This window comes from Pogona vitticeps, chromosome 1 (assembly GCF_051106095.1).
Source record: "Pogona vitticeps strain Pit_001003342236 chromosome 1, PviZW2.1, whole genome shotgun sequence".
In the NCBI taxonomy this organism is placed as follows: Eukaryota; Metazoa; Chordata; class Lepidosauria; order Squamata; family Agamidae; genus Pogona; species Pogona vitticeps.
This window is the reverse complement of record NC_135783.1, coordinates 202,285,497-202,310,339: the sequence shown is the minus strand read 5'-3', so window position 1 is coordinate 202,310,339 and position 24,843 is coordinate 202,285,497. Positions and strand designations below refer to the sequence as shown.

Here is a 24,843-nt window from a genome sequence, read left to right as displayed (position 1 = left end):
AGCCTCCAGCTCTCTAAAATGAGGCTCCCTTGTAGAATCCTAATTGTGAAACTAAGGGCACCTATTCCTGCACCAAGTTTCTTCATTCTCTCACCCATATAAATGTGAGTCAAATCAAGATGGGGAGGAAGAATTTAGTAGTAAAAAAAAAAACTGCTATTGGATCATCACTAATGGCCCTGACCCGAGCAGTGGCAGCTATTTTTTAGTACTGTATTAAAGCTGCCCTCCCCCACTGTTCCAAGGCTCCAAAAGGCTTCCACGGGGCAAAAGGGGCACCTAGGGAGTCTCAAGACCTAAAAGGAGGAGCAGAGGAACCTTTTGATTAGTTTAAATTAAATGCTTCGGGCACCCAATCCAGGTTAAAAAGGTAAAGGTAAAGGTTCCCCTTGACAATTTTTGTCCAGTCGTGTCCGACTCTAGGGGGTGGCGCTCATCCCGCTCTTCAAGCCATAGAGCCAGCGTTTTGTCTGAAGACAATCTTTCCGTGGTCACATGGCCAGTGTGATTTAGACACGGAACGCTGTTTACCTTCCCACCAAGGTGGTCCCTATTTATCTACTCGCATTTGCATACTTTCGAACCGCTAGGTTGGCGGGAGCTGGGACAAGCGACGGGTGCTCATTCCGTTGCGTGGATTCGATCTTACGACTGCCGGATCTTCTGACCCTGCAGCACAGGCTTCTGCGGTTTAGCCCACAGCGCCACCACGTCCCTTCAATCCAGGTTACGCCAGCACAAAGTTACAGAAAGGATTTTGCCCATGGTCTGGAAAACATGCAGCTAATTGTTGGACTGCACACTGAGTGAATACAGAACTTTAAATGCTTGCACATTCTCTTCTAGTCCTTCACGGGGCACTCACAGTCTGTTTTCAGTGCAGCCGGCACAGTACATCAACAAGACCATTCGTCTTGCTATTGCTGTATATTTACACTATAGAGAAAGACTTTATTTCTGCTGTCTTACAGGTAACTATGGCTAAAATTCAATTCCAAATACCGTATCATGTTCCAAACTGAATTTAGAAATTTCTCAAATTGTTGGAAGCCTAAGTTCAAACCTCTTCTACTTGCTGTTTGGAATGCCCAGACATGTCAAACTTGCAGGCCTACAAATAGAGGCCGGCTTTATATCTCTAGAATGCAGAACATGGCCTCTTGCTTTTCAGTTTTAGCTGAAGGTTGTGTGTGCTGATCTATCTGCAGGTTATCTTTTTTCGTTCAGAAAGATGCATATGTACCACTCTATGGTTCACAGGTTTGAGTACCATTCCATGGTTTACAGGTTTAATGAGTGGATTTATTTGGCCTTTCTATGGATTTTATCATGCATGTACTGTAAAAACTATCTTGAAATAATCTGATTCTTAACAGAAGAAGGAGTTCCCAGTATTCAAAACACTGATGTGTTAGAACTCTACTGAGGCAAGAAGCATATAGCCTGCAACACAATTTTCAGACAAATGATGAGCCCATCTCATAGCAGTCAGTGGCTGGGTCTTGAAACCATATGTGTGCACAGCATAAAATGAACTCTGGGCTGTGTTTAAAAGATGAATTAATGATGATTTAATAAGCCCATTTAAATCATGATTTATCATTACTTAAATCACTATTCAGTAAAACACAATTTAAATTATGATTTTTAAATATAAAAATTCATTCTTGCTGGTAGTTATATTTAATATTTGCAACCAGCTGAAGATATTAACTAAAATCTGTTCTAATATAGCTGTTTTGTTCATCTGACAAGTTATTATTTTAAATATTAAATTAGAACAGATTTTAGTTAATCATTTATATTTGGAGAACTATTTCAATTGTTTTATTTAACAAAACAATAACATGATATAGCATACATATTGTTGTACAGTATTTGCTTATACATCAATGTGTTCATTGGACACATATTTGGAGAATAATTGAATTAAGATCTTTTCCTAAACTTTGTTCATTTTATACCATTTTTACTGTGAAAAAGTACATGTCAGCTCAGATTGGATAAATTGGATTAAAGCAAAGCAAAGCATGCTGCTTACAGGTGACACATTGACCCTCCCACCAAGCTGGGTACTAATTTTACTGACCTCAAAAGGATAGAAGGCTGAGTCAACCTTGAACCTGCTACCTGGGTTTGAATCCTGGGTTGTGAGAACAGTTTTGGCTACACTACAGCAGTTTAACCACTGTGCTACAAGGCTCCTTAATTAACTGAATTAGTTTAGAAAAAAATCTAAGTATTGGATGAATTTTCAGCTTCCTGCTACATAACTAAGTTCTATTTCATGCTCAGTAACCTTTGAACTCTAATGTATTTTAAACAGAAAACTTTAAATGAGATTTCCTCCAAAAGCATTTTATTAAAATAAATTTGATTTAAATTTTTAAAAATCCAATTTTGGGGTGTGTTTTTTAAAAAGAAATCATCAATTTTAATCCACCTTGGTTAGAAACACCTTAGAACCTTGGCAGCAATAATGGTCCTGCTTGAAGTAGTAGAAGGAGTAGCTTTCAAAATGGGATATAGTGGAGAAGCAGGAATTCCTCCCTGAAAAAAATCTCTTGGTAAGGGCAATTAAGCTTAATGTGGAAAGAAAGGGGTAGTTATTTTTTTTAAAAAAAACTGAAACAGCTACAGTTTAAATTACAACAACAATTAGCCTGGACACTTCAACAGTTTTAGCAGAGAAACATGTATATTTTAATCTCATGTTTTATGGTTGTTGTGGGTTTTTCGGACTCTTTGGCCATGTTCCGAAGGTTGTTCTTCCTGATGTCAGGAAGAACAACCTTCAGAAGACAGCCAAAGAGCCCGAAAAACCCACAACAACCATCAGATCCCGGCCGTGAAAGCCTTCGAGAATACACTCAAGTTTTATGTTGATGAGGCAGATTTTATCAATGATTTATTTTTGAATGTTTGCTTTTCTTTCTTTCTTTCTTTTTGGTTCAGAGACCACCGTGGATTTGTTTTTTTAATAACGGAGTCAAGCTATTCTCACCTAAAACCAATGACCAGAAAAGTATTAAGTGATTTATTAGTACACATGGTCAACTATGGTTAACAGAAAATGGAGTCGCATCAGCAAAACTTTAAATGGAAAGTAGGATCAGTGACGTTCCCTACCAGGATCCCCTTACCTGACCACACAGTTAAGCGAAGTATGATTGCCCATTTTGCTGCCCCCCTCCATACACCATATAAAAATTGCTACAGGAATAATGAAGCATGGAGGCAAAACAGACGCTGGTCATTATTGCACCAGTTCCTGCTACTATCCAACTGCCTTTCAGACCACTTGACAGCATAGCTCTTTGCATGCCTCTTCCCACACTGGTCATACTCTTTCACCTCTGTCCTTCCTGTTCCTACAATGTATGGTGGATGAGTTAAGGAGCTCTGGAGGTGAAGCTACATCTGCAGGTGGCAGAACCCATGTTTAGCATGCTATGTGACATGCTCACTTCCTCTGAAGGGGATATGGACCACATGGAAGTTAGGAATTCATGAACAAACATACCAATCAAATGGAAACATGGTAATAAGAGAGCTAGAATAAGAACTTATGTATCACAAAAAGAAGGTGGTTTAGGTATACCCAATATTAAATTATATTAAATTAAATTATATTACACAGCAAATCAATTGAGACATATTCCAGATATAAGAGTGAAGAATAAACATTTAATTTGGAGAGTTAGAATTTTATGGAAAAGAGGGAAGGATAGAGAAAATCAAGGGAGAAATGAAAAATATAGATAATCCCTTTTTAAAAAAATAGGTTGGAATGATGGAAACGTTATAGAGGTGTGTTAAGTCCTCTGACTTCAACCTTTGTCACGATAGACAGACATTTTTAAAAATCTTAGATAATCTTAAAGGGAAGCTAAAAAAGAATTTTACCAAGTAAAGGAATTATGTGAATAACAGAATGGATTAAAAATGTAAGATACACTTCAATTAGAAAAATGGATGAAAGAATGGAAAATAAAGGATGGAGAGAGGAGAAAAATGACAAAATTTGAGGATATTATAGAAAAAAGAAAAAACAGATAAGGGAAAATCGAAAGGGAATAAGTGCACTATATAAAATTTTGATACAGGTAAAATATTTGAAAAAGTTTGGTAACAGATTTAAGATAAGATTTGAATTAGAAAATTAAAACAGAAGATTGAAGTAAAATGTGGAATGAAAGAAATGAAAAATATCTCTGTTAGGGTGATGGAAAACTGTTATAAGATAGTCTGAAGATGGTATATAATACTGGTAAAGTTGAATATAATAAATAAATATATACAGTGGTGCCTCACTTAACGGGCGCTCCGTTTAGCAACGAAATCACTTAGCGACAAGTTTTTCGGAGTGTTTTTGCACTTCATTTAGCGATGGTCCCTATGGGCGATTTTTGCTTAGCGATGGTTGGGACCATGCTCCGCATAGCGATTAAATTTTGGGTCCCCTGTTTCACTTAACGATGGTTTAAACAGCCTTATGTTTGCTGTTTTTAAATGTTTTTCTGTTATTTATAAAGTTAAAGTTTACTGTTTAAAATGTTTGAAATCATAAGTGCACTTAATAAACCCTTTGTTAACCAAATTTGACTTTGTTCTGACTCTTTTTTAATTTGTTGTTGTATTTTTCCCCACACTGAGATGCACTGAATAGGTTTCAATGCATTTCAATTGGGGAACCGCGTTTCGCTTAGCGATGTTTCCTATGGCAATTTTCGCTTAAGGACGGCAATTCGTTCCTATTGAGACGGATTATCCGGTTTTCAATGCATTCCAATGGGAAACCACATTTCACTTAGCGATGAAATCGCTTAGCAGCGATGTACCACTGTATCTTAATTATGTTGGAGATGTAAAAGGGAGGGCATATAATGTACGATCTAATTTTCAGCCCCTCTGGGCGGGGCTCCGCCTCTCTCACATGCGACTTCACCACTATGTGCGTGCATGACTGCACCCTCAATTGAAGAGGGAAGAAAAGGTATTGATTATTATAATACTGAGGGTGGCAAAGTTAATATACACAAAAAATTGGAAAGCTAATAATCAAATTACTGTGGAGAAGTGGTACAGAGAAACGTGGAATATGGCAATTAATGATAAAAAATTTGAGAAATTAAGATTAGAAGATGAAATGCCATGATTTTAAACAAATATGGAATTTGTTTTTGGCACACGTGTTTCAGAAAGGTGCATATACCAGGAGAAGAATCAATATATTACTGGAAAGAAATGGAGCAATTTGAAAGACCATGGAACTAGTCCCAAGTGGGGAATGGGTAGCACAGAGTGGACAAGACAGGTTGGTTGTGTCATATTTTCTGTTTTAATTTTTTTTTAAATGGAATCAGCAGTGCCATCTTCAAAACCATACACCCAGTCACTCATTAGACCAATGAAAAACAGCAACAATTATGACATACTGTTTTACTGTCATGGAATCAGGAAAGGTGTATAGTAAATGAAACATAGTATATGCCAATCATGGCTATATGCTGAAGATTGGCAATAGCTGTTATTTAACAACATGCTGTTGTGACATGCCTAAGGATTTCATTCTCTGTCACTTGCTCATTCTACTTCCCCAGTTTGTTTGTTTGTTTATTAGATTTCTGTCCTGCCCATCTAGACCAAAGATCTACTCTGGGCAGTTTACAAATTTAAAAACAATAAAACCAAAAACATATATTATAGGTCCAAGATGGTGAAGTATAAGAAATTAAGACATGGCAGGAGGGAAAGCCTGCCTAAATAGCCAGGTTTTAAGTCTGTTTTTGAAAACACCCAGGGAGCCATGTGGATCTCCACTGGCAAGTTGTTCCAAAGGCGAGGGACCACTGCCAAGAAGGCCCTATCCCTCGTCCTTTCCCTCTGGACCTCTCTTGGCGTTAGGCCCTTCAGCTGCCTGGCCTGGCCGGAACGAGTGACTCTGGTAGAACTGGGTGGCAGAAGCTGCTCTGCCAGTTATCGAGGTCCTAAACAGTTTAGGGCTTTATATGTAATCGTAAGAACTTTGAAATCAACATAGAAACGAATGAGCAGCCAATGCAAGGCAGCCAGCATGGGGTATGTTGGTACCTTTTCACCCCTGTAAGAAGTCTGGCCGCCGCATTTTGTACCATCTGAAGTTTCTGCGTCAGTTTCAAAGGCAGTCCCACATAGAGCACATTACAGTACAGTAGTCTAATCTTGAGACTACAAGTGCATGGACCAAAGTGGTGAATGCCCTCACATCAAGTTAGGGATGCATCTGGGCAATCCGCCGAGGGTGGAAATGTGCGGAACAGACCACTGACAATGGTCTCCATGGTGAGCACCAGGTCCAGATGTACACCCAAACTGCGAACCTCACTCTTGGTGGTAAGAATCACCCACCAAAAGGAAAGGGAGTTTCCCAGACTACTGATGTCTGGGACACCCACCCGAAGGACCTCCATCTTGCCTGGATTCTGCCTCAGTCCATTCACCTGCATCCACTGCTGAATAGCCCCCAGGCAGCACTCAAGGGATGAAACAGCATCCACTGTTGTTGGAAAAAAGGAGATGTAGAGCTGAGTATCATCAGCGTATTGATGACACAAAGCCCCACATCCCCTGATGACCCCTCCCAGTGGCCTCATGTAGATGTTAAACAGCACTGGAGAGATAATTGAGCCATGCAAACCTCACAATTGTGGCTCCATGGGGCCGAGAAACTCTCTCCAATCTGCACTCTCTGGGGATGGTCCTCCAAGAAGGAATGGAGGCAGGCAAGAGCCAGGCCACCAATTCCCAACTCAGAGACCTCCCCAGGAGAATACCGTGGTTGACGGTATCAAAGGCGGCTGAGATATTGAGGAGGACTAGCAGAGACATTTTGCCCCTGTCATTCTCCTTCAGTAGGTCATCAAACAGGGCAACCAATGCTGTTTCCGTGCCATGGCGCAGCCTGAAGCCCGACTGGAATGGATCCAGGGCATTGGTTTCATCCAGAAGAGCCTGCAGCTGATCGGACATGACCCTCTCAACTACCTTGCTGAGGAAGGAAACATTGGCAATGTTGTTGTGGTGGTGAAGGCAACAGCTCACTCACTGCCATTCTGTTCATCCGTCCATTCCCTTTCCCATCTTTCACATCTAATCATGTTGACATGATATGAAGCTGCACATTCATGCAGAAGGTAAAGCTCTGATGGTAAAGGGGTGAAGGAAATATGTCTCAACCATGCTATGGATTTCTTTTATATTTCCTTCTTGGTTACATAAAGAGAAATGGAGAAAGCCAGGAAACAGAAATGACTACAGGGTCAGGAGAGCATCCATGCTTGCATACAGAACCAAATCTACTAGATGGACATAATCATAGTCCAAAAGAAGAAACACCCATCACAACCCCAAGTCATTGTGAGATGGGAAACCAAATGGCCAAAAACACACGAAGATAATCTCACACTGATTCTAGTCAGTTTCAAAGTGGCATGAATAGCTGTGTTCACCACAAAAACCTCTGGAAGTTACAGCATATCAAGATATACATTGTCTGATTGCAAAACTTTGCAAGCTTAACATATAATAAACCCTCTACAGTATGTGCAAATCTAAGGTATATCTTCTCATGTATTATTCACCAATTAGAAGGAAGGATAGTATTAAACTGAACACTGAAGTAAAATTAATTATTCTTTTAGCCTAATGGGGGGGGGGGAGGTCCAACCTTCCTTTTTGAAGGTTGGATAAAACAGTGTTATACAAGATAAGCCACACCACACCTCAAAGAAATGCTATTTAGTCCATTCCTCCTCTCAGCCTCCATGCTCCTATACCTCATCCTATTTTCCCTTCCACAGTGTGAAAAACTGAACTTTTAAAAAGAATTATTGGTAATTGACTTGTCACTTCACTGATTTGCCACTAAAGTGATACAGTGCTGGACTGTAAAGGAGAGGGAAAATCCTCACCTGTCTCCCCTTTAGTCCTTTTTTCCCACTTCACAAGAAGCCAGAGAAAGCTGGATTCCTTCCCCAAACACACACACACACACACACACACACACACACACACACACACACACACACACACACACACACACACACACACACTTATAGGTAAGTGGCAGGACACTTCACTGGCTCACCACCCAAGTGACACAGCACTGGAATGTAAAGAAAAGGGGAGGCAAGGAAGGAGGAAAACATTCCCCCCCCCACACACACACACATCGTCTTCTACCACCCCCTCTGCAGGGAGCAAGGGAAAGCTGATTTAAAAAAAATCAAGTACTGTAAATGACATATCATCTCACTTGTTTGCCATTTAAGTGACACAGGACTGAAAGGTTAGGGGAGAACCTGTGCCACCTTGGTTCAATAAGGCAGTCACACATGCCGGAAACTGAACTAAACAAATAATCTTATCTGTGCTGAAACAAAAACAAACAAAACAGAAATACAAACATTTTCACCATGCGCACCCCTACTAAATTTAACTTTCAGTATGTATGTCACTACAGAGAAAGCAAAGCTGAAGGCATTCTACATGGATTGGTACCATTACTTAAAATACATTAAGGAGTCAATGAGACCACCCAAGCATCACATTAAATTTTGGTCAAGCTTTTAACACTGCAAGAAGGAATCAAAGGAACACAGAATGATATGTACAAGAGACTATAACACAAAGGACTGAATAACACAGAACGAAGTCTATAATTTCAGTCAGCAAAATAAATCCTTATTTTTAAAAACTGCCAAGACTTTTAAAAAGTTGCTAAATAAAATGTGGACAGAACATTATGTACAGGATTTCATATCCTCAACAACTGGTACATGAAATATACAGTGTGCTATCTAACTATATAAAGTGTCTAAAAGTTCTGAAGCCATCAAGGAGAAAAACTTGATTTGTTACTTTAATGATAATTATCAGGGCTTGAAAAATGCACTCATCCCTGACGAGTGAAAAACGCTGCTGGAGGAGTCACAGCTCCCTCCCTCCCTGCCTCCTTCCCCTCAGCCTGTATCTCTCTCTCTAATCCTGCAGTCCTTCCCTCCCCCCTCCCATTGCAAAAGGAAAACTGCTCTCTTCTTGCGAGAAGAGAGTTTGAGCTGCACATAGAGGTATAGCTCTGCAGGTGAATGTAGAGTAGTCCCATGCTGGAGAATATGGAGATTCCCTGCTCCCAATTTCAACCGAATGAGGACACATCCTGGAGTGGGAGGGAACCGTGGCTTCTTAAGAGGCCGCACACTTTTGCTTTCAGTTTTATTTTTGCTGGAGACATTCAAAAGAAAGATATTCAAAATACAAGCTTCATGACCCCACAAGCACGCAGGTAATAAAGCAACCCAAATCTGAGGATATAAATCAGTGATTCCCAATCCCAATAAACTGCAAGACTATAGTCTGGTCATGCTGACTGGTGAAGTTTTTGACTGACTGGTGAGACATTCTAAAATTTTTCAAGTCCTGATAATTATATACTGTCAAGTAAATTCTAACTTATGGTATTCTTTTCAGGGTTTTCAAGGCAGAGAGTACTCAGAAATAGTTACCATTCTCTTCTTCTGGGGGCATCCTGGGACTGTGGAGCTCAACCAAGGCCACCAGGTTGGGTCTTCTCAGAGGCACAGTGGAGAACTGAACTCCCAATGTCTGGTTCCGCAACCAGATACCTAACTTACTGAACTATCCTGTCAGTTATTTTCGAACTTTAGCAACATAAAGTCTCTTGCACTAAATCTAACATTTGTCCTATCCAGAGCAGACTCCTTTCTATCAATGGTCTATAATGGATTAATGATTGTTAGTCTTTACTGTTATTTCAAGGGACCTACTCTAGGTAATGCCAACACCAGATACGGCCATTACATATAATTTTTAGATCACATTTGGGTATACTAAATGTAAAAGTGTTTTGTTGTTTAGTCTTTAAGTCATATCTTAATCTTTGTGACCCCATGGACCAGAGCATGCCAGGACCTCCTGTCTTCCACTGCCTCCTGAAGTTCGGTCAAATTCATGTTGGTAGTTTCGATGACCTTGTCCAGCCATCTCGTCCTGTCGTCCCCTTCTCCTCTTCCCTTCACACTTTCCCAACATCAGGGTTTTTTCCAGGGAGTCTTCTCTTCTCATGAGATGGTCAAAGTATTGGAGCCTCAGCTTCAGGATCTGTCCTTCCAGTGAGCACTCAGGGTTGATTTCCTTTAGAATTGATAGGTTTGTTCTCTTTGCAGTCCAGGGGACTCTCAAGAGTCTCCTCCAGCACCACAATTCAAAAGCATCAGTTCTTCAGAAGTCAGCCTTCTTTATAGTCCAGCTCTCACTTCCATACATTGCTACTGGAAAAACCATAGCTTTGACTATACAGACCTTTGTCAGCAAGGTGATTGTAGCGGAACCCAAAAGATGACGTCATTCCTGCATGTCAATCAAGGGATAGAGCAGGAGGGGCGGAGTCAGAGTGGCAGTTGGACAGCTGGAGGAGACAGAGTTGAGTTGGAATGAGACAGGGATAGAGAGAAGTAGGGACAAAAACATGTGGAGAGAGCTAGGGTTTAGGAATAGATAAGAAGGGGTTAAGAAAGGAAATTGAAAGATTGAAACATATCGAACAAGCAGGAATGAATATATAAACATAAAATGAGAAACACCAGTGAATGAATACATGAAACAGTTAAATATTTAATTCTCCTTATGATTTTGTTTATTAGTAAAAGAATGTTTGATCAAACCCCTGATTCCTAAGTTCTATGAGCAGCTCCTGTGTGTGTGGGACATGAATTGGTATTAAGAGAATACCTGGTGGCAGCGAAAAGGGCGTATTTACCTTTGTAGAGCCCACAGATATAAAGGGCACAAGGGGGATCGCCACAAGTGGTGGCAGCGAAAGTGGGATTCGAAAGATAATCCAGTGAGCCAAAAGATTTCAGTAAACCAAAGAAAACTTGAATTTCCTGAGCTTAGGGAACCTAGTAGTCTGGTGCTGCAAGGGCAGGAGTGGGACCCTTGGAAGTAGCTTGGTGAAAAGCTTAAAAAGGGACTCCTGAGGCAGATCCAGGAAGGACTACAGAAAAGGGGAAGCTCTGAGGGAAAATTCAAAAGTTTAAGGTTTACCTCAAGATTGTGAAAGACCAGAGGAGCTAGCTTTGGGGTCCTAGGCTCTGAGAAGAGAGGGCTGAGGGGACAAGAAGCGGAAGCCAGGGTCAAACAGGTCTGAGGGGAACAAGAACAAGCAGAGAAGCTTGGAAACTGAAAAAAATAAACAGTAATAAGTGTGTGGCTGAAAGCCAAAAACAAAAAGAAACAGTGTATCCCACAAGGAGCTCAGGCAGGGTGCCTGGAATAACAAAGTAGCAAAGCAAGCCTAGAACAGGTTGTCTAAGCTACTAAGTATCTCTCCCTAGCACAGAGAGAAAAAAAATTAAATCCCTTTTAAAACAAGGCTTGTGTTTTGAATCTGAGAACACAGATAAGCCATGCCTCCTAAGAGAGGGAAGAAGTTAACAATGGAGCTACCTGAAGGACAAGGGTTACCTCACGAAGAAGAAAGTACTCTTGAGGTAGCTGAGCAAGAAAATGATGAGGCTCAAGAGGTGGCTGCTCAAGAGGATGATGCCGCAAAGGGAGAAGCTACTTTAACCTCCCAAGAATTTCAAAAATGTAAGTTGGAGAAAGAGTTTCACTTAAGAGAATTACAGCTCAAAAATGAAGCTGAAGCCAGACAATTAGCCATGGAGCAAGAAAAGATGAGGGTCGGGGCAGAAGCAAAAGAAAGAGCTGAAGCCAGAGAAATGGCCATAAAGGAAAAGGAGATGGAACATCAATTATGAATGAGGCAACTAGAGATGACAGCCTTAAATCAGAATAATAACAATTCAGCAAGTGAAGAGATTTTAAAAGTAGACCTCAAGAAATTCCCACAATTCAGAAAGGGGGATAATCCAGAGGCATTTCTGATTCTGTCTGAGAGAGCCTGCTGGGACTATAAAATCCAAGAATCTGATAAAATGATCCTTTTAAGGACCCAAATTAGTGGCGAACCCGCCGAAATATATGCCCGTATGCCTCAGGAAAAAGTGAGAGAATACGAAGCTTTTAAAAAGCTGGTTTTTTCAAGGTTTGGGATCGATGCAGAGCACTTGAGGCGGAAATTTAGGGCATTGACCAAAAAGCCTGATGAAACCTATTCTCAATTAGGGGCCAATATGCAGAGGTATTTAGAAAAATGGCTTGAGCAAGCAGGGGTTGAGACCCTAGAGGATTTGAAAAATGTCCTGGGTCTTGAACAATTCTTCTCAGTGTTACCTGGGGAAATGAGATATTTAGTAACAGATAAAAAGCCGAAAACTATATTGGAAGCGAGCGAAATCGCTGACCACGTTACAGAAATCAAACATCCAAATTATTCTGAGGTGAAATTTGGGGGGAAGGCTTGGGAGGACAGAAAAAGAGAACCTAGAATGTACCTCAGAGACCAACCGACAGTTGGAAGCCATTTTAAGGGCAATCAGAACCAGCAGAAATTTAAAAACTGGGAAGGGAAAGGAGAAAATTCTCCTAGTTTTGAACAAAAAGCTGTTAGATGTTTTGTTTGTGGAGAACAAGGACACTTTAAAACACAATGTGTTAAAAACAGAGATTTTGGCCAACAAAAAAGGAATGTAAATGTGCTAAAGAAGGTATATTGCGTACAGCAGAAAGAGGCACCTACAGGGGCAGTTGAAGCAGGCGCCATGGCAACCACAGTTAGTGGCAGAGCAGAGAGCTTAGAACAATAAGAACAACTCCCAGTAACTCAAATTCTCCACTGTTACTTGATTGAGAATAATCAGGAACTTATGAAATATTCTGGAGACACAATTTATATAAATGAGACTAAATATCAAGCTCTAAAAGACTCATGCTCTCAAGTGACATTATGTCATCCAGAATTAATCCCTTCAGAGTTTATAGTGAAAGGAGAAAAGGGGAGAGCCTTCAGAAACTACTAGTGGTTCTTTCCAAATACAGAAAGCAAATAATGGAAAAAGGACACACAGACACCTTATCTGGACATTTGGGTATTGCAGGGACTAAGCAGAGAATATCTCAAAAGTATTATTGGCCAAAAATGGGAAAAGAGATAAAAGAATTTTGTCAGAGTTGTGACATATGTCAAAAAAGAAATAGTGAAGATAAATCCAATAGGGAGGAAAAGAATCATAGGGATGATTATAATAATTACATGGAGGACATTAATAATATTTTTAATCAACTGAAACAGGAACACAGAGAGGTGTCAGGACTTGGAAAAAGTGAGGATGAGTTGAAACAGGTTAATTTAGTGTATACAAGATCAAAAGGAAGACAGGAAACACTAAATTCAAAAATAGAGGAGAGGCAAGGTCCTACAACAGCAAGTCAAAGTATAGATAACCTAGGGAACACTTTGCAGAGACCCCTAGAAATTGCAGCAGAACGTTTGCAGGGCCAGCAACAGAAACAAGAGCTAGAAGCTGACAGAAAAGCCAAAGGGGTAACATTTAACCCTGAAGATGAGGATCTGAAGCTAGAAACCTCCAAAGAGAGCAAGTTACAATTAGATGAGGCAGATCCACACAAAATAAACCCCAAAATGAACCAAAGAAACCACATAATACAAGAGAAGGGAGAACCAGGGCAGAAAGTGGTTCAACCAAACGTGATAGTACCAGATTATAGAAGGGAGGAAGAGCTCCTAGGTGCTAGAAAATAAGATGCCCAAATCAGTCCCTTACTTTCTCTAGAGAAACAAAAGGAAGCGAGAGCCTTGCTGATAAAACAGAAGCAAGTCTTCTCAAACCAACCAGGGGTAGCACAGGGAATAGTGCACCTAACTGATACTCCAGGTGCAACTCCAAAGTGTTCACCAGAGATTAGAGAAATAGCTAGCCCTACAGCTAACCTAACACACAAAAAGAAAGCTGAAAATATCCAGAGGGCGAGCAACTGCAAGGAGGTCGTTGGGAAGGTGGTGATGACCGGTCGGATCGTGAGAGGCGTAGAGTCCCGGAAGGAGTTCCGTGCTAAGGTATCCAGATTTGAACCCAGAGCTGTACTGAGCCAAGCAGACGACGAGGAAGATCATCATCCAGCTACGTTCCTAAGTGGAAAGCTGCAGCCGGGGGAGAGACATCGTGCTTCGAGGGAACAAAAGTGGGGCAAAAGGGGGTGGTTGTTACCGAAGATTAAGCCGTGCAAGGGGAAAGGACAATTTGGACTATGCACAGACTCTTTACCTTTAACTGAATTATGAACCGGGAAAGCCTACAAGAACAAGCTCGTAAACTGGAAGAGAAACTTGCAAGGTTTGAACTTTAAATTCCATAAGAAAAGAAAGACTCAAAAGATAGCTGCTGAAGCTTGGGCACGAAAACCTAATGAAGAAATAGACTACTGAAAATAAATGTAAAATGTAATAAACTTCCAGTTATGTATAAATTAACATAAGTAATTGCAAAAGTACTTGTCTTTTAAAATGAAAGAATGGTAAGAAATGTAGAATGTAATAAACTGTCCCAGTTATGTATAAGTAAAAATAAGTAACTGCAAATGTAATTGCATTGAAGATGAAAGAATGGTAAGCAATGGAAAAGTGTAATAACAAACAAATTGAATGTGTTGATTGAAAATGTTAATTTATAAAAGTACTGTAAATCAAAAACTTGGTAAGCAATGGAAAAGTATAATAACAAAGGAATTGAAATTGTTGATTGAACGTGTTAATAGATAGAAGTTAAAGATATGGAGTAAGTATTAATGTGAAATGTTATTGTTATAAATTGGAAGAAATAGTAAACTGCTTCTATGTTGTTCATGGAGCAAACCACTATAAGTTTACTCCATGGAACAAACTTGCTAAGTGGGGAGGTATGTAGTGGAACCCAAAAGATGACATCATTCCTGCATGTCAATCAAGGGATAGAGCAGGAGAGGCGGAGTCAGAGTGGCAGTTGGACAGCTGGAGGAGACAGAGTTGAGTTGGAATGAGGCAGGGATAGAGAGAAGTAGGGACAAAAACATGTGGAGAGAGAGCTAGGGTTTAGGAATAGATAAGAAGGGGTTAAGAAAGGAAATTGAAAGATTGAAACATATCGAACAAGCAGGAATGAATATATAAACATAATATGAGAAACACCAGTGAATGAATACATGAAACAGTTAGATATTTAATTCTCCTTATGATTTTGTTCATTAATAAAAGAATGTTTGATCAAACCCCTGATTCCTAAGTTCTATGAGCAGCTCCTGTGTGTGTGGGACATGAATTGGTATTAAGAGAATACCTGGTGGCAGCGAAAAGGGCGTATTTACCTTTGTAGAGCCCACAGATATAAAGGGCACAAGGGGAATCGCCATAGTGATGTCTCTATTTTTGAAGACGCTGTCTAGGTTTGTCATTGCTTTCCTCCCAAGAAGCAGGCGTCTTTTAATTTCGTAGCTGCTGTCACCACCTGCAGTGATCATGGAAAGTAAACTCTGTCACTGCCTCCATATCTTCCCCTTCAATCTGCAGGAGGTGATGGGACCAGTGGCCATGATCTTAGTTTTTTTGACGTTGAGCTTCAGACCATTTTTTGCGCTCTCCTCTTTCACCCTTATTAAGAGGTTCTTTCATTCCTCTTCACTTTCTGCCATCAGAGTGGTATTGTCTGCATATCTGAGGTTGTTGATATTTCTTCCAGCAATCTTAATTCTGGTTTGGGATTCCTCCAGTCCTGCCTTTCACATGATGTATTCTGCATGTAAGTTAAATACGCAGGGAGACAATATACAGCCTTGTCGTACTCCTTTCCCAATTTTGAACCAATCATATCCAGTTCTAACTGTTCCATATCCAGTTCTAACTGTTGCTTCCTGTCCCACATATAGATTTCTCAGGAGATAGATAGGTGGTCAGGCACTCCCATTTCTTTAAGAACTTGCCATAATTTGTAGTGGTTCACACAAAGACTTTTGCATCGATTCACTAATTCTAAGTACCATACTTCCAAATATTTTTAATGTTTGTAACAAATGGACGCACCACCTGATGAACTGTCTATTACAGTTGGTAATAGACAGTGGGTGTGTGCGCGCACACACACACACACGCACACACTCTAATGTCTAATCAATCTAGCATCTTTTATTTTTCTCAGTATATGAGAAAAAGGCAGAACATTAACAATTCAAAATAAACATGGAAATGAACTAAAGTTACTATGGGCTCTACATTTAGTCCCCTCTATAACATGAAGCAGACACAGAAAGCACCTACTGTACTGTACTTCCAGGAAGATATGAGGAAAGTGGGTAAAAAAATCTTGAAGACTTGCAAAACACTGGTTTTGTTTTATGAAATTTATCTAAGCAGTCTCATCTCCTGCTTCTTCTGCTCAATTTTTATTATCCTAATAGATATCTAGTTTAAATATTGCCTAGACAGAGTCAAGTTTATCCAACATTTCATGTTTCAATACATTTCTTGATTTGGTGTTCTTTCAAATATACTGTAGATGAGTTTTAGATTCTGCAAAAGATACAAATATCTGAAAAAGGCTAAAAGCAGAGTCTGTGTCAAGTAAAAATCTTCAGCTCTTCTTCAGATCCACCATTCTGCCTTTAAACTACATTATTTTTTTAGTTTTTACTTACATTGCCAGTTTATATTTATTTGATGTTTAATTTTGATTTTGATTGTTATTGTGTTTACTCTCTTATATTATTGTTTATCTCTCTTTTTTTGTAGTAAACTGCCCAGAGTGGCTCTGGCAACCAGATGGGTGATATAAAAGTCAAACAAACAAATAAACAAATAAAAAGTGATGTCATTTCATGAGAACAGCTACTCTTAGTACAGTATATCCAGCAGGTAAAGAAAAGCTCCCATGCTTATGCAGCTAATAAATGTTGTTTGTACATCAGCTTCAGCAAACACTTAAAATAAGATAATCTACAAACATTTTTCTGGCTAGAAAAAGTAGGCCAAAATACCTTTGTTAGGATCTACTAGATCACACTATTGCCATCAGAATCAATTATCCATGCCTTCCCCAGTCTTCTCAACATCATAAAAACCATTGTGAGGGTTAGGAAACTACCTGGAGGAAGCACCTTAAAATGCCAAAGGACTGCAGCAAAGGAAATAAATTCCCATTTCAATGATGTTGCATATGAAATTATATCATGGGATGTGTGTCACAAAACCCAGAATACAATATTTATTCTGTGTATCTAGTTAGCATAACAATAACAAACCACATAATTTTCTTATCATAAACAATAAAAATATATGGTAATATTCATCATGGGATAGATAATTCCAGATCAATAATTTGATTCAACATATTACTTACTTGTATAGTCTGATTTTGTACCTGATACAAAATGGACCAGAGCATTAATAGAAACTTTTGGATAAACTGAACATTTGTATGCAGCACTGACAGAAGTAGAATATTTATATATCGGACCCAAAGCAATGTAAGCTTAGATTCCTATCTCCCTTTCCTTATTTCCCTTAATCACTGTTGATATGTGGTATCTTCACTTACACTAAACCCAAGTAACACTGATAAAGATTCCACCTCAACAAAGGTTTTTTGTCATAATTACTTAAGAAGGAAAACTATTTTAATGAATGATAGCATAAACTAGGAGCTTGTTAGTTACACCCACTGACATAACATCATTGGCAAACTGCCACAAGTTAAGAATAGTGCTAGAAGAGGTGGCTGTGTTAGTCTGTGCAAGCAAATCAGGCAAGAAACAAAACAAATTAGAAGCAAAAACAACCAAACAATTTAAAAAGAAAAATTGTCATGGTGGCACCTTAAACGCTAACTGCTGTATTTTAATATGAGCTTTCGTGGACAATTCTACCTCCTCAAACATAGTAAGAGTGGGATTACATGGCAAATATTTATACATGGACCGAAAATAAAGAGACTGTTTGCTTGCAGGGCACAAGTTGTTGATTGTGTGGCATTCTCACCTGATAATGACTTTTATGACCCCTGTTTGATATTCAGTTAAGAAGTCAAGACAGGGAAGTGCAATCACTATTACATACCAGCCCACCCTGCAACAATTCACAACTTAAATTTATACTGATGGGAGTTATGCCACCATAACAGGACTTCAGCAACACTTACAAAAGATGGGAGGGAAAGAGAAAAGGGAAGACATTTCACTTCTGACTAGAAGTCAGATGCAGTGGAGATCAAATATTTTGCCTAAAATTAAACTAACAATCTCTACGATATGTGCAAAAAAAATTGATCTCTCGGAGGCAAAGCAAAAACATTTTGGTCAAAAAATGTCCCAAAAGAGATGTTATAGCTGTCAGCTGATTCATTTTAAAAATGCCAAATAAAGATACGATCTCACATGATGTTGTTCTAGTTTATCGCAGCTTTGCCCACAGGCAGTAAATGAAGTTTTGGATCCAGAAAGTGTAACAGTTCGCTGCAAATTAATGCAGTTACACACAACACACTTTACTCATTTTTAGAAGTTAATTTATACTAAGAGGTTATTATTGGCTATTTGAATGAAAGATTCCAAAAATAAAAAGTGTAATTGTTCAACTATTTCCTCAGTCTTCTGTGTGTTCTTTTGATGCTTTATCACTACAATATGAAACCAAATTGCTGTACCCATTTCTAAAAACAATCAGTGAGTTGGACTTCCTAAGAGCTACTTAGCAAGAGATCTGTATCAGGCCAGGAAGATAAGCAACAGTCCAAAGATTATACAGCACAATGGACTGCAAGGCATGCATCTCTACCAAAATACTGTAGCAAGAGAATGATGGGGAGGGAGCAAACAAGGCATGAGCCAATTTGCAATATTTGACTTTAATGTGAAGAACATATTCTAAAAGACAAATAGCAGAAGAGGTGTGATAATTATCAAGATCATAGCCCATATAGAGGGGCAATTTAAACTCTACTTTCCCATAACTTAGCTTTGAGGGAAAGGGCCTCTCCTGAACTCAACATTTCCATTGGGCTGGAATCACCCTTGGAGCCAATGGGCAATTTCTCCCAGTTATTGACAGCACCTCCAGAGAAGTAATTTTTCTCAAAAAATATAGTGCAGGAAGAACAACTACATCTCCTTCTTTGCCTGCAACAATTCCAATAATTTTCTCTCCCACACACAATGCACTGATATTTACATACTGTATATATTTTTTTAAAACTACATTAAATGTGAACACATTTCACACCACATCTAGTCCAATCACAGTCAATTCTGACAATGATTATCCATTTAGAAGTGAGAATGTATGCATTCCATTCATCCACCTGACTCTAAACAGGCAATTGGCACAGTGAAAGCTGTCTACATGGACCAACAGTCGTGAGATCCAGTGGTTGGAATCCTGTTTCTTTACTTTCTACTGCATAAGGCCAATGTCATAAATTGCTGTGGTTTTCTGGAAATTAAAAATTTTCAATTTTGGAAATTAAAGACCTCCCCCAGCCATCCAGTAGACCCAAAATACTTTCCTAAAAAGAAGGGGGTCCCAATGTCTGCATGTAATTCACAGTCTGTATATATGATGTGCTTCCTAATTTGCACTTATATTAAATGGCTGCAGATCATAACTGATATAAAAAATCGGCAGGAAGAAGTTGTGAAATTTTACTTCATGCAGTTTACAGTCATCTTGCCCAACCTGATGCCCTCTGGGTGTACTGGCCTTCAACTTCCATGAAATCCAGCCAGAACAGTCAATGGTGTAGAATTCTGAGTTGTACTGTAGATCCTACTACAGTATATACAGTAGAGGGCATCTACCTTAGGGAGGTTACTTTATAGCACAAAAACTAAGAATGATAATTCTGAATGAAATGTGCATCCTAAACATGCTAACAAGCATCAAGCTAAGACTTAAAAATTACTGTGTACAGTGGTGCCTCGCTTAACGATTGCCCTGCATTACAATGAAATCGTTGTACGACAGGGGTCTCAAACTTAATTTACTTGGGGACCGCTGGAGGCAAAGGCTGGGTGAGGCTGGGCAGCATCAGATTTTCCACCAAGCAGAGCAACAGCCTGAGGAAGCTGCCCAGGAATTTCCTTAGCCCGGCTGAGGCTCCAAGGAGGAGGAGGAGGAGGAAGAGGGGTGCCGGCCATGACCCCCTCCGATCCTTCTTCATTACCACCACCAGCAGCAGGATGAAGAAGCAGAGAAGGGAAGGAGCGCCGGCGACTGCCTAGCGAGGGGGGGAGGGCATGACATAATTTTTTTTAAAAAAAACCCTCACAGAATTGGCCGTGCCAAAGGAGAAAAGCCCCCACTGGCACCTGCGAAATTAAACAGAATGGGGCAGGGGCCCCACAGGTGCACGCGCACGCACACAAACACACATGGAGGTCCGGCAACCTTCCTCTGAGGGCCCCCCTCAAAAAAACCACACTCAGCAGCAGCAGCAGCTACCCCCACCACGACAGACAAGCAAACTTTGCGAGGCGAGCAGCGCTGAGGCGGCCACTGGCCGGGCTGGTGTTGGCAGTTCTGAAAGAGACAGCGCCTCTTGCGCCCTCCATCCAGAAGTGCAGCCGGCAGATAGGCAGGCAGGCTGGCAGGCTGCAGTTCCGGATGGAGGGTGCAAGAGGCACTGTCTTGGGAGAGAGCCAGCGAGTGAGGCGAGGCTTTTTTTGACTCTTGACAGCAGAGACACGTGGGCGCTTCGGGGGACAGGCAAGGCAGAGGCCACAAACTATCATCCAGCGGGCCGCAAATGGCCCCCGGGCAGCATGTTTGAGACCCCTGCTGTAGGATGATCTTTTCGTGATCGCATTTGTGATCACAAAACGATGGTCTAAATAGGGTTTTTTCGCTTTGCGATGATTGGTTCCCTGCTTTGGGAACCGATTCTTTGCAAAACAATGGGTTTTTTAACAGCTGATCGGCGGTTTCAAAATGGCCACCGGGTGCTTAAAATGGCTCCCCGCTGTGTTTAGGGACGGATTCCTCGCTATACAGGCAACGAAAATGGCCGCCGTATGGAGGATCTTCGCTGGACGGTGAGTTTTTGCCCCATTGGAACGCATTGAATGGATTTCAATGCATTTCAATGGGGTTTTTGATTTCGTTTTACGATGTTTTCGCTTAACGGTGATTTTCCTGGAATGGATTATCGTTGTTAAGCAAGGCACCACTGTATACTACTGTTTTTTTAAAATCTTTTTAAATATCTATTTAAATTGTTTTAAATATATTTTATTTAGTACTTTTAAATAATGACTATGCTTAACTGTTGCTAGCAGTGTTACTTCAGTGTATTTGTAATTATTTTAATATTTGTTGTTTATAAAATAATTTCCAAGCCACTATGAACCCATCTACAGGCAAAAAGTTGAGGTAGAAAATAAATAATTTTTAAAAACAACAACAGGAAAATATAAAATGATTCTTACAATATTCCTAGAAATCCTACAGTATGCTGTATTGTGTCTAAAATTTCTATACATGCCATCTGTTTGTGTAAGTATCAGTGATATCATATGTAACTAACTGAACTATTAAAATTAATAAGCTTATCTGGATCCTTACTAAAACTCTTTAAATATAAAGTTTTAGGCTTCAACACACCTGGTGCTCACTTGGAACATAATTCAACATCCACTCATTTCTTCTGGGAAGCCATAGGAATCACATTTGACAGATATAACAAGCAACAAGCTTGGTTAACACCACTGTCTGCTGCAAGTTGTTTACGTCATGACATTATGTTATTATGTGTTTGTATAACACAATTTGAACTTTTAACTGATGTGGCTTCACAACAGTTCCTTCCTTAATCCTCTCCAGAACACTGGCAATCATGTTAAATTACCATGTGAACATGGAGGAAAATGTCACAGCAAGTATTGGCTACACACAATCCATTCTCCTTTCTCCTCTTGCAGGTGAGCGTTCTGCTTGTAAGTAAAAGCAGCTTTTTGTCTTACCCAACTCTAAAATGATGTTTGTGCACGTGTGTTAATATTAACCATGGTTATTTTAAGCAAACCTCTTTGTAAATCACTGAGGTAGGAATATTTGAAATTACTTATGGACTTGCAACAACTTCCACACATGAACACTGCTTGTACCTTCCCAAAGATCCATACTACTCCTAATTAGCTCAACCAGGAAATAGTAATCTGTGTACTACCTATTTACTTGTAAAGGAGTGATCTGCATAAGTTACTATTTCCACAAACTAGCCACTAATATATAAGAATATCTTACATAATTTAGAGGCTGGTCATATAATGTGCCATCAAGCCAGTTCTTAACAGCACAGAACCCTAATATGGTTTCCAAGCTATGCGTGATATTCAAGAAATAGCGTACCATTACCAAACACCCACCGAATGAACTTTCACCGCCGAGTGACAATTTGAACTCAGGTCTTCTGCGTCTTAGTCCAATACTCTATCCATTACATAACATCGACTGTTAGAATATTTCGCATGCTTTAGAATCAAATTGTAGGTATGTTATTTGGAAGCCCTACCAATATCAAAAGGGAGTAGTTTCTGATCACATGAGTCAAGCTGAGGAGATTCAACAGATACATCTGGTATTATATTATATCCTCTGCTTACGGTGGCTTAATTTATGATGCTCCCCTTTTGACAACCACTGTTACTTACTGTACCCTCCACTAGAATCTCTTTGATTTGTACATTGTGAGACATTGTTCTCACAACGTACAAAACCAGAAGAGGGCAGAGGTAACATAGTAAGAGAGTATGCACAAGAAAACAGTGTAGGATAGATGGGAGAAGCCAGTCAAGGAGAACAGAAGAGCAAGCTAGACAGCAAAAGACGGATGGAAGGGAGGATGACACAGGGGTCAGAAAAAGATATTCCAAAAATGGTGGAATTTGGATGGACAGAGAAAAGGAGAATAGAACTGAATTTGAGAAGGGTCTCAGAACCAAACCCTGTTTTAACACTGACACAGCAAGAAAGTAAGTTTCAACTTACAACAGCAGGAAACTAAGGTTCAGCTCTTTAACTATCAACAGGGAATGATTAAGTTGCAAGGGGTTCTGCTACACAACTGTAACTAAAACCAGTAGTAATAATTCCATACAACATGCAAGCTTCTGGAAAGCAAATATTCAACATGTGTTTGGAGAGGAAAGTAAGAGTATTCAAGATACTTTACCTTGATAGGTGCTGTGGAAAACTTCACTTTCCTCTCTGGATCAGGTTCTTCCTCCTCAGAAAGCCCAGGATATTCCTCATAATCACTGTCATAATTATACTCATCCTCTGCTAGAGTTTCTTGTCCTTCAACGCCCTGACTGTTTGACTCTGTTTCTCTGTCATCATCAAAAGCTGCATTCTCTATTCCAAAAGCATTGGAAGAAAACCCACTACTATCTCTCAAATCTACTTCTTGGCATTCCTCTTCATCTTCACTATCCCTTACTTGTTCTACATAATCTTGCTCTCTTGTTTGAGGTTCCTCCGAAGAGATTATCTCTTTTACTCCTTTCTGGCTGGTTTGACTGCACACACTAAGTTCCTCCATTTCCTCCAGTGAGACATCCTTCTCTTCCCCTTCCAAACTTTGAAATTTCAGTGGTTTTTCCTTCTGCAAAACATTAACTTCTCCCACAATTTCACTATTATTCCCTAAACTTTTGTTCTGTACCATAATCAGTTCTGCTCTAACTACTTCTACCTGGGAAATTTTAATGGGGGCTCTATCTATTTTAGTGGATGTGGTGATTGCACATTGCTGATTTCCTTCAGATGTCACCTGATCATTTGTAGGTGTTTCTTCTGTGGCCTTATTTAGCTCATCCCATTTGCTACTCAAATGGGCAGGAGCTGCAATTGTATAATTCTGCTTTAGGCACAATTCTTCTCTAACCACTGGTGATTCCCAGCTACACAATCCTATATGAACAGAATCGGAGGCACCTTCGTTTTTCAGAACGTCTTTAGATTCTTCACTGTCACTGTCAACCAAGAAACTCTCCAGTCTTCTAGAAATGGGTCCAGCATTCAGTGATGAGGATCTACCACCACCACTGGAGTGCTGCAACTTGTGCTCACTGCTTCCATTATTCTCTGCTTTGTCAACGGCAACCTGAGAGCTTATATCAGTATTAAAATTAACATGATCTACTACACTGCTACAGTCAGAAGAAGTAGAGCCATGTCTCTTCCTGTCTTCAATCTTTTCATTTTTAAGAGCACCTCTGTCCACTGAGCCTGGCTTTTTAATGTTCCTTTCAAATATTTTCCTAGTCTCAGAAAACTTCTCTGCCAAAGCAGCTTTGTCTAGATTTCCCTCATCACTACTGCAGATAATTTTGTCAGTGAATGAAGCAGAAGGTAAGGAATCATGGGGACTACTGAAGGGAACAGAGCCACTATTCAGCAGGTTATTTTTTTGAACTGACAGGAACGATGGACTACTGGGAGATGGAGGTGTAGTATCAGTTGAAACTGTCTTGGCAATTATTTTGAGTTCAGAAGATGGGCTATTCTCACAACAAGATGAAGTGGAAGAGCCACCCATCTGCATGAACATGTTCTTTATCTTGTGCACTCTGTTGCCATAGGTAACAGCTCTGCCCCGAATGTGTGAGTCGGTACTTCCTCCACTAGATGAACTGGTCAGGTTTTGTTGAGGGCCAGATTTGTCTGAAGCGTTATCAGAGTTCACTGAATCAAAACTGCACTTAATAGCATGAAAATCAGCTTTATAGGCATTTCTGTGTGGTGAAGCACTTCTTAAAGTCCTCTCTCCTTTTCCTTCAGTCTTCATCATTGTCAAAAGGGGTGAGCCTTAACTCCTTTGTGGGCAGATACAAGGAAAACCA

At 39.9% G+C, this 24,843-nt stretch overlaps 1 protein-coding gene across 5 annotated transcripts in view; it reads right to left on the bottom strand.

Moving 5' to 3' along the window:
• The window catches only part of LOC110086016 (neurabin-1), an 85,042-nt gene extending 60,251 nt beyond the window's left edge, over window positions 1-24,791 (bottom strand). For all 5 annotated transcript variants that reach the window (XR_013545628.1, XR_012081122.2, XM_020806682.3 and 2 more), the window contains exon 1: window positions 23,172-24,791. Coding sequence is in view for 3 of the 5 variants with exons in the window: in XM_020806682.3 (XP_020662341.3) it covers window positions 23,172-24,791 (1,620 nt within the window). In the remaining 2 variants the exon portion in view is untranslated. The remainder of the gene's footprint in view (window positions 1-23,171) is intronic.
• Between the last annotated feature and the right edge of the window lie 52 nt (window positions 24,792-24,843).